The sequence below is a fragment of the Delphinapterus leucas genome, chromosome 10 (assembly GCF_059928025.1).
Source record: "Delphinapterus leucas isolate spDelLeu-1000000601 "Yukka" chromosome 10, BTC_Dleu_Yukka2, whole genome shotgun sequence".
Taxonomy (NCBI): Eukaryota; Metazoa; Chordata; class Mammalia; order Artiodactyla; family Monodontidae; genus Delphinapterus; species Delphinapterus leucas.
In genome coordinates, this window is record NC_143138.1 from 43,660,600 (window position 1) to 43,672,038 (window position 11,439).

Sequence of the window (11,439 nt, forward strand, 5' to 3'; positions counted from 1 at the left end):
AAAAACTGGAACTTTCCCATGGGGACCTATCATACACATGAAGTCAGATTTTATGAAATGATATAAACATAATGACTGGTAAGTACTATATTTTCAAATGTTCCCTCATTGCTGGTGGGAGTTTAAGTTTTTCTCATGTGGAATTTTTAACATTCTTCCAAAGTTTTAAAAATGTTAGTAATTTGACCTTTGTTTTCTGAAGAAATGATGACAGATTCCCATTCAGAATTAGGTAGAGGAATATTCACTGTTATTTGTATTAGAAAAACTTAGAAATAAACCAAACATACAAAAATGGAGAAATTAAATAGATTATCTTAAAAGATTGTCCACTATGATATTAAGAGTATTAAAATTATATACACAATAAAAGTATAAATAATATGAAAATAGAGTATGAAATTATATATACAATATTATCCTTATTTAGGCACATGAATAAACTCTCAGACACACTGAAATCAAAAAAAGAAAAGATTAGGATGAAAAAGACAAAAACTTGTTAATAGGAGCGATATGATCATGTGTGGTTTACATATATTTTAATTATTTAGGTGTTTTATTTTCTACCATCTCCACAATAAACATATTGTAATTGAAAGGAAAACACAAAATATTATATTTCCCAACTGTAGATTTTATAAGAAAGCAATTGTTTCTAAAAACAAAATTTATCCAGAAAAATATAGCACAAAAATGTGTGCTCACCTCATTTCTAACTTAAATAATTTGACATTAAATATAACCATCTTCCCCAGTTCCCAAATGAACAGGTTATACCAAAATGTAAGAAAGCATCATTATTACTGTTTCCACATTATATTAAGGCTTACCTTCACAAAGTTTCTGCTTCATCACCTCCCTTATTTTGGATATTGCAATATAGTCTTCCACATAAAACACGTAAGTAGATGAAGGCTTGTTGGCAATAGCTCTAAGTTCTGCGTCTTCTGTTTCTGAACCAACACCGATGGCGAATAATGTTATTTTACTGTCTCTTGCTGCTTCTGCCACATCCTTGACTTCATCTTGGGATTTACCATCCGTAAGGACTACTGCTATCTTAGTCAGCAATCGTGAAGACTTGGCAAAAAGGTAATCAAGGGCAAACTGGATGGCCTTTCCAGTCTTTGTGTTTCCTCCCAAGTAGTGTATGGACTCCATAGCTGCCATCAAATTCTCTCCTGATTCATGGCTCCCAAGGGGAATCTCCAGGACAGGGTAGTCACTATACTGAACCACTCCAACCTGAATAAACTTCGGTCCTATGTCAAAGTTTTTTGTGATATTGACAAGCCACTTTTTCACTATTTCAAAGTTTTCTGGGCCAACACTGTAAGAGCCATCCAAGATGAAAACTAAATCTGTTGGAGCAGTACGACAACCTAAGTGAAAAAGAAAACCATCAGAGTGTATGTGTTACATAAAAAACAAAAATTAGAGGTTTTAAATGAATGAATTTTTAATTAACCAGACAGGGGGAATCCTTTCACATGTATATACATGAAGTCGCCACAATGTATAGTTTAACTATCTTATAATTTTATACATCAATTATACCTCAATAATGCTGAATTTTTTTAAAAAAGATAATAGTAGCCAGTTCATAAGAGCTTTGTGAAGATTAACTATGATACACTGCCTAGCTTATGAAAATTCTTTATAAATGAGGGCTATGATTTTTGTTGATATTTTTTATTAGCTTGTCTTAATTTAAGTATTAATGATTCAGCTTTAAAAATAGGGAATAGGGATTTCCCTGGCGGTCCAGTGGTTAAGACTCTGCACTTCCACTGCAGGGGGCACAGGTTTGATCCCTGGTCCGGGAACTAAGGTCCCACATGCTGTGCCATGTGGCCAAATAAAAAAAAATAAAAATAGGGAATAAAAAATGGATGCTGTATATGAATATGATATCTAGATATCTCTTTGTAGGGGCAGGTATTACTATAAAGCAACATTTTATTGTATTTCTCCACTGAATAAATGAAAACACAAAAAATTTTAATAAATGAATGATTTTCAGCTATAGACTAACATCATTGCTTTAAGTTATCAGTGAAATATGTTTAGTTTAATGCTAACCTGAAATATTTATAAAAATTTATGTAAACCAATGAATGGGGGTAAGAAATTAAAAACAAACTTTCTGCTATCTTCAGGACAAAAGTAGCCAGCAAAGATCCACATTCTTGATATAGTTGAGAAAATGTAAATGAACCAAGGTTATGAAAGCAGTCACTCTTGCACTACATGCAAGTCACAAATGTATCCAAAACAATAGCTCGTGTGAAGTGAATCTATGTTCAAGGGCATAAAGCTATTCCTTTCTCTGTAAAGATTCTTGTTTCAAGATACCAGGAAAGATGTGATCAGCACATCTTAGAGTTCTACCAGAAAAAAAAAAGACTATCTGTGGTGTAAGTTATACCCAGACAAGTTCTAAGCACTTGTGAAAAGAAAAAAAAATCTTCTTTGCAGCCACTATGGAAAACAGTAAGGAGGTTCCTCAGAAAACTAAAAATAGAGTTGCCATATGATCTAGCAATCCCACTGGGCATATATCTGGACAAAACTATAATTCAAAAAGATACATGCACCCCTATGTTCATAGCAGCACTATTCACAATAGCCAAGACATGGAAAAAACCTAAATGTCCATCAAAAGATGAATGGATAAAGAAGATGTGGTTCATACATACAATGGAATATTACCCAGCCATTAAAAAGAATAAAATAATGCCATTTGCAGCAACATGGATGGATCTAGAGATTATCATACTAAGTGAAGTAAGTCAGAAGGAGAAAGACAAATACCGTATGATATCAGTTATATGTGGGATCTAAAATATGGTACAAATGAGCTTATCTATGAAACAGGAACAGACTCACAGACATAGAGAACAGACCTGTGGTTGCCAAGGGGAAAGGGGAGTGGGGGAGGGATGGGCTGGGAGTTTGTGATAAGTAAATACAAACTATTATGTATAGAATGGATAAACAACAAGGTCCTACTGTATCGCACAGAAAACTATATTCAATATCCTATGATAAACTATAATGGAAAAGAATATAAAAAAGGATGTATACATATTTATAGCTGAATCACTTTGCTGTACAGCAGAAACTATCACAACATTGTAAATCAACTATACTTCAATTAAAAAAAGATTTCCTTAACTCTCTTTTCCACAGTACACAACATGCTTCTAACCCTATCTCATTCTTTCAGTATGTATATATTGAATACCTGTTCTGTCCTTGATATCATGCTAGGTACTGGTTTCAAACATACTTGAGATATCTCAAAAAGCTCCCAGCCTAGTTAAGATGGACAACTGGCTGGTTAGAGAAAGTACAAAGAATTATGAGAACATTGAGGAGAGGGTGGCAACCTAACTATGTCAAGCCAGGGGCAGTTTTGTTGGAAGGCTGAGGTCAGAAAGCAGAGTTTTAACCAGGTCAAGAGGACGACATTCTAAGCAGAGGGAGCAGCAAGTGCAAAGGCCCAGAGGTGACAGACAGACACAGCCCCAAAGACAAACTGGTTTGTTTGGGTAATTCCAATGGTTTTGAAACTGCACTCCTTCTCGGGTAGGACTTGAACCCACGCACACCTCAGACTGGGACTTGAACCCGTGATCCCTGACTAGGAGGGGACTCGAAACCACTGTCTTTGGATTAAAACCACTCACCTGGGGTCAGGACTTACTGAAGCTCAGGTTCTTCTGTCTCCTCACAGAAGAAATTCAGCATGAGGCAAAGTGGAAGGCAAAGAGTGAGTTTATTGGCATAGGACGCTTGTGAGAGATAAGCGGGCAGGCAAGGGAGCACAACCCCAGGAACAAAGAGCCCCAGGAACAAAGAGGGCTACATTTTTATAATCAAAGAAAAAGTGGGGAGGGGAGAAGACCACCATCTTCCTCATCCTTGGGCAGACGTCAAGACTCATATCACTAGTTCCTCCTTTGGCCCTATACAGTCTAAACAGGTCTAACTGCCATGGCACTATTTAAATCGTATGTATATTAGCAAAAGGGTGGTGACATATACTAAAATATGGTAATTCATCTCAGGTTTGGGTATAATATCCCCTTTCACCCGGTTTCTTTCCCTTTTCACCTCTATTTCTGTCTTGGTTACATGCAGAAACGCTACTCTGCAAGGACTATTAACTCCCTGACTTCATGTAATAAGATCCAGAGCCCATATCTATTGTCTTGTATTTTAACTATCAGGGTTTGTGGCTTGAGTGTGCCTGGCACTTGGATGCACCTGGTCTTCCTTCAAGGTAGGGTAGATTGTTGCTAGGTTACTGGATTCTTTTCTTGAGTGGTCATTAGCTTACAATGGTCTCCCAAACTCCCTTAAAATTCCCTTTCTGTCTTTAATCCCCCTAGTGGGATTTCTAAACTGACTATTTAATTATCCTACTCTATCTCTATCAGTTTGAAGTGGCCAACAGGAAGGAACAGCTGTACTTGCTGGCTTCTTCTCTAACTTCTGCACTCAAAGCAGCCAAAATACTACATGGGACAAGGATCCCATCCATGTCCTTGGACATGATGAGTTAGAAGAGGATGAAGTGAGTCACGGTAATGAGATAGCAAATTTTACATCCTGCGGTTTTACTCAGGTTAATGGTCTCCCTTAAGTAGTGTTTGGATGCCCAATTTAAAGTTATAATAAGGATGGTTTATTTTCTGTATATATTGCAAATAAGATATTATAATTGCAAAGATTGGTATCGGAGAAAAAAATGTTTGGTGACAATTAGTATTTCTGCAACTCCTTGGAGTAAAGCAATCAATCAACCAATCTCTCCCTCTCTTCACCTTCCTCACTTCCTCCTTTCCTCTCCTTCCTTTCCATTCTTTTCCTTATCTTTGTCCACTTGCATATTTGGGATGATGACAAAGCTCCTATGAAGAGGCCTCAGTTTCACCATTATCTCAACTCACCTATCACAGTAACTAGCAGAAGTAAACACTATTGTCAGGTGAACACGTATCACAGTCAAGAAGATACCCTCCCCAGGAAAAAAAAATTGCCAAAACATGGGTTTGTCTCACAAATATAACTGTGATTATGACACCATCTTAAGATGCTATATGGCAGATGGTGTTTCAGTGCAGGGGGTGTGAGGGACACTATTCCAACAACCTCTGTCATGGTGACCACTGCCAGACGCCAGGGTAGGGATGGCAAAAATGGGATTCTGCCCAAATGCATATTTTTTAACCCAAGGGAATGAAGTTTTCCTGTTATTTTTGGAAGCTGAACAGGGATGACAGGGTTATGCTTTTATTGGGGTTTCGTGAGAGAGACAAAAGGACAGGAAGGTTGTGTTTGCAGGACTCTTCGAGGTTGCCCTTCCTCGATGCTATGAGGCTCGTTATTGCCTGGACCTGCGAGTGTTTGTGTATCACTCGATTCAGTGGTTACAAATTCTTACAGGGTTATTCTTGGCCCTTTCTACCCCTTTCCAGAGCCATGGGGCATATATTTCATAACTGCAAGGTTATCCAAGAGCATGGACACAAAAGCAAGTACTGCCATTTATAAACTGCAGACAAAATACCACTCCAAGAAACCTCCTCCTCAGAGAGGTGAATCACCAGTGTCATAAGAAGGGAATGCACTGAGGATGAAAAGAAGTGTTCAAATACTAGTTATAGCTCCAGCCAGATGTATGACACTATGCAAGGCCCATACATTTTATGCATCTCTTTTCCCACTCAAAAAACAAAGAGTATCTACCCCATAAAGTGCTTGGGTGGATTAAACTATAAAAGGGTTATGCAAACACTAAATATTATTTTTTTTAATTTTAAGCCAAGTTGAATCAAATTGTCAAATCATCTGATTTAACTGTTAGAGAAACCATAATTCATTTATAGTTAGGGGGGTTATGTTTATGAGTTTTAAAATATGCATATAAGCACACTTTTAAAAAGAAGTAGGCTATCTTTTTAAAAGTGTCTTTTTAAAAGTAGGATGGCCTACTTCTCTCATGCAAGCTTTCCTACAGGCAATCAGAATAACAGTCACCACTTACTGAATGTCACCATGCTAAGTCATTTATATGCATTATCTTATTATCTCTATGAGATAAGCTCATAGGATGGTCCTGATAGCCATCCTGTGAAGGAGGTACTTTCTTTATCACCATATTATGAAGCTTATATAAATGGCTGAACATGGACTCAATACCAGAGTGTTTATTCCAAAGCCTGGATCAATAAAATGCACTATTACCATAGAATTTTCTCAAAATGACTTCTGATAGCTTTTCCTCCTAGTTAATGTGTAACATAGCAATTCATTCATTTTAGGGAATCACAGCATCAAAGACAATAAGAATAAGATCATTCATTCATTTTAGGGAATAGCAATTCATTCATTTTAGGGAATCACAGCATCAAAGACAATAAGAATAAGATCCTTAAAGCCATTGCTAGAGCTCCTCTAACTTGATTTCCACAATCAATTTATTGATAACAGAAAGACAATGCTGATAGTTCTTACTTGATCTTATTTCCCCATCTTCAGCTAATACAGAATTCTGAAGAAGCAGGACCAAAATTATCCAAAGAAATGTAATATGGTGAGCCATGTTTCTGTTTTTGTTCTAATGTTTTGGTTTTAGGATTCCTAAAAAGAAAGAGAAAAAAAAAAAAGAAAGTTAAATATATTAGAAAAATAAGACAAATACCTAATAATCATAAGTTTGAATTTTTAAATTGCAATACCCAGTCAAAGCACAGTTAATTTTTGCTAACCTTAAAATTAACTCATGTGCCCAAAATAGCCACATTTCAAATATATAATACAAGACAACAATGAATGGGAGCTGAGGATGAATGTGATAAGTTTTTAATTCATAATCATCTTGGAAAAGCAAAAACTTTTCTAAAACTTTAAGCTTTGCTCATAATATTTACTAGAATTCCCCTTTTAGCATAGCCTGCAGAGGCCTATCACATTCTTTTTATTATCTCAGTGGTAGCACATATCCTTCTTTTAAATGTGTATTTGCATTTAAGAAACACTCAAAGGGTATCTGGTAAAAAATATCTATAGGATAAAGCTGAATAATAGGATTTAATTTTTTAATGGGCTGTATTATAAACATTAAGATCTATTTTATTTAATTCATCAACACTCAGTTATGAGAGTAATATGTTTTCTAAGTTAGTCCAAGGACTTCATTCCTGGTTAGAATGTGGAACATTGCCAAAGACTGTCACTCTCAACAATGAGAACATGTCAAATAAACTATAAAACTATAGGCTTTTAAAACCCAGCAGAAAAGACAGGGTTTAAAGAAACCTAAAAGAGCTAAATTCCAAAAGTTATTAATACTTTATAGGACAGAAAAGATTCAAGGCTGCTTTTGTCCCTAGTAGAAAGGGAACCCTGTTCAGGAGGAGGAAGAATTTGCTACAGTACAGAAGCAACCAGTCAAAGCTGGAGTAACATATTAGAATCCCAAGGGGTCCCAGCCTCAGAGCAAGGATGCCCCTAGCCAGCAATTCTTCCCCAGGAGCCTTAACTGGGTACACGGAATAGACAAGTAATACAGAGAATATTGAAAGCAGTATAAAACAGTCTAGAGAGATCCTCTCCTTCCCTCTCCCTGTTCAAGTCCCCAGGGAATTCCTCAAATACAAATCCTTGTCTTGCTGAAGGTTAGGGGAGAAGCCACAGAACTGAGAAAAGTCCCTCCAAGGTACTCCAGTCCTTCACTACAGTGGAGAGACATATCTCAAAAAGCAGAAAGGACAAAAGAGAAAAACAGAACTCAAATACAAAAAGCTGGAAACCTGACAAGCTGAGAGAAATCTCCCAAGGGTCTCCCAGAATATGAGAAGAAACAAAGTTTTATGTCTGATCAGGAGAAAAACACTCTATATATGCAGATCCAGAGATTATCTAAATGTCAGAAGTATTAAGCAGGGTTTATAAAAAGGCTATGATGAACATGTTAAAGGATCTAATGAATAAGATGGACAATTGCAAAAATATGTGAAATTTCAAAAGAGGGATGGAAACTATTTAAAAAAAGATACAAGTGAAATACTTGCAATGAAAATATATATCAAAAAAGAAATCATGCAGTGAGCATGCATACGTTAGAGGGAAAGATCAGTAAACTTGAAGATAAGTCAATAGAAAGTATCCAAAATGAAACCCAAAGTCAGGGGAAGAGGGGTGAGAAACAAAAGGAACAGAGCATCTGAAATCTGTGGGACTGTTTCAAGTGGTCTTGATTTAGCTTCTCAGATGGAAAGGAGAAAGTGAATGAAGAAATATTTTTAAATATAATGGCCAAGAATTTTCCAAATTGACAAAAGCTATCAACAATCAGATCAAACACACCCTAAGCAAAATACAAAGTAAGTCATACCTAGGTATATCATAATCAGTTGAAAGTCAAAATAAAAGAGTAAATTCTTAAAACAAACCAGAGGAAAAAAGACACATGACATATGGAGGAACAACAAAAAGAATTTTAGATGGAAATTTCATGGTAATAAAATAGGCAATGGATCAGAAAGATATAAAAATCCTAAATATGTAGATATCTAATAATAAAGCTTCAGAATTCCTGAAGAAAAAATGGGAAAAAAAAACTAAGAAATAGACAAATTCAAATCATAATGTGAGATTTTAAACATCCACTTTTCAATGATTTTTGAAGTAGATAAAAAAAATTTAGTAACAGTGCAGAGGTTTGAAAACTTTATCATCCAACTTCACCTAGTTGACATTCATAGAATGCTCCACCTAACAACAGCAGAATATATATTCTTTTGTAATGCATATGAAAGTCATCAAAATAGACCATATGCTGGAGAAAAAACAAGATTCAAATTCCAAAGAAATGAAATCATGCAGATTATGTTCTTTGACCTAAATGGTATTAATTAGAAAAGGAAGAAAATCCCAAAATCCTTGGAATTAACCAGTATACTTCTAAATAATCTATGATTTAAAAAAATATCAGAGGGGAAATTTTTAAATATTTCAACTGATCAATAATTGTTTTAAAAAATCAAAATTTTATGATACAGCTAAAGCACTACTAAGAGAGAAATTTTGGCTTTAAAACCATATACTAGAAAAGAAGAAAAATGAAAAATCAATATCTAGGCTTCCACCTTAAGAAAATAGAGAAAGAACAACAAATTAAAACTAAAGAGTAAAAAGAAGAAGAAAAAAAGAAAGAAAGAAAATTATAATCAATGAGTTAAAAAATTGAAAAACAATAAAATTAAAGAGTTAATTCCTTGAACAAATAAATATGCTTATAAATCCTAGCAAGAATAATCAAGAAATAAGACAGAAAATGTAAATTACCTAAGTCAATATTGAAACAGGAGATTCCACTACAGAGCCTACAGACCTTAAAAGGATAATAAGCAGACAGATGAAATGGACAAAGTCTTAAGATAAACTATTTATTGAAACTGGTCTAAACTGAAATTATTAAAGAAATAGAATTTTTAACCAAAAATTTTCCCACAAAGAAAACTCCAGTGCCAGATAGTTTCACCAGTAATTTCTACAAACATTTAAGGAAAAAAATAATAATCAAACATTTTTATGAAATAACATTAAATGAAAATAGAAGAAGAGGGAACTCTTCTCAACTTTTAGTATGAGGCCAAAATAAAATGCTATGAAAAGTCTACAGCTTAGATCACATTAAGTGGTAAAAGACTGAATGCTTTTTCCCCCAAATCAGTAAAAAGTTAAGGATATATTCTCACATCACTTCTATTCAAAAACGTATAGGAAGTCCTAGCCAGTGCCATATTCAAAGTAAGAAATAAAGACTATAAAGGAAGAAATAAAACTTTAATTATTTACAGACAACATGATTATCTACATAGAAATTTGAAATCTACCAAAACACTATTAGAACTAATAAGTGAATTCAGCAAGGTCACAGGACACAAGGTTAATAGTTTTTTTTTTAAGTGTTTCTATATAATAGCAACAAAATGGTGGGGGGGATATAATATATTCAATAGTATCAAAGCATCATAAACTTAGAAATAAAGTGAATGAAAAATGTGAAAGACCTCTACACTAAAATATATAATGCATTGTTGAGAGAAATTAAAGAAAGCAAATAAGTGGAGAAATCTACATTCATGGGTTAAAAGACTCAATATTGGTTCCATCTTTATCCTCAAATTGATCTAAGGATTCAACACAATCCCAATCAAAATCCCAGCAGATTTCTAAAAGAAACTGACAAACTCATTCTAAAATTCTTATAAAATGCAAATGATTTTGAATTAGAAGAACAATCTTAATGAAGAAGAACAATCTGCATAAAAAACAATCATGATTGAGAAGAACTAAATGAGAGACTTTATACTATCTGATTTTGACTTACAGTCATCTAGCTACAGGAATCAAGAAAGTGTGTATTGGTGTAGGGATAAATATGTTAAATGGAACACAATAGAGTTCAGAAATAGACCCACACTTACATGGTCAGTTGATTTGCAATAAAAGTGTCAAGGTAATTGAATAGGAAAGGAAATTCAATAAATGGTGCTGGATCAACGGGATAAACAATAAAATTAACCTTGACCCCATCTCATTCCATATGCAAAAATTAGACGAAGCATATGTCTAAGTATAAAAGCTAAAACTATAAGGCTTCTAGAAGAAAACATGAGATTATTTTCACAACCTTGGGATTAGGCAAAATTTCTTAGGACACAAAAAACACTATCAACTTTAAAAATAGATACACATTAGATTTCACCAAAATTAAAAGATACCATTAAGAAAATAAGTCAATATTCAGAATAAAATACTTACAAAAATGACTCTCATAAAGATTATATATTTTTTAATACTCCTACAAATCAACAATAAAAAAGAAAACAATCCAATTTTTTAAATGAGTAAAGGTCTTCAACAGACTTTTTAAATTATTACTTAAGGAAATCCAGAAATGGCCAATAAGCATATTAAATGGTCCTCATCATTAGTCATCAGAGAAGTGTATGCTAAAACCACAATAAGATATCATTTCACACCCACTAAAATGGCCAAAATTAATTAAAATTAAAATGGCTAAAACAGTATCAAATGTTTATGAGGCTATGTGGAGAAATTGGAACTCATACATTTTTGGTCAGAGTGAAAAATGATGTAACCCCTTCAGAGAAGTGTTAGGTTCAGTTTCCTACAAAATTAAACTATGACTAGTAATCCTTCTGCTAAGTATATAACCTAGAGAAATGAAAACATGTGCCAACAAAAAAACTTTAACAGTGTTTATAGTAGTTTTATTCATAATAACTCCAAACTAAAAATAACTCAAATGCTATCCACAGAAAAATATTGGATAAACAAGTTGTGTGGTTATATTCACATAATGGAAGAGAGCAACAAAAAAATAATAAACTT

The 11,439-nt window shown here is 34.1% G+C and overlaps 1 protein-coding gene across 1 annotated transcript in view; it reads right to left on the minus strand.

Annotated features, from left to right (window-relative positions):
• COL21A1 (collagen type XXI alpha 1 chain) overlaps window positions 1–6,650 on the minus strand; it is a 127,277-nt gene extending 120,627 nt beyond the window's left edge. Inside the window, exons 1-2 of the mRNA XM_089918920.1 lie at window positions 6,529–6,650; window positions 834–1,385 (exon numbers count right to left, since the gene is read on the minus strand). Of these exons, the coding sequence (XP_089775046.1) occupies window positions 834–1,385; window positions 6,529–6,616 (640 nt within the window). The 5' untranslated portion in view covers window positions 6,617–6,650. The remainder of the gene's footprint in view (window positions 1–833; window positions 1,386–6,528) is intronic.
• Between the last annotated feature and the right edge of the window lie 4,789 nt (window positions 6,651–11,439).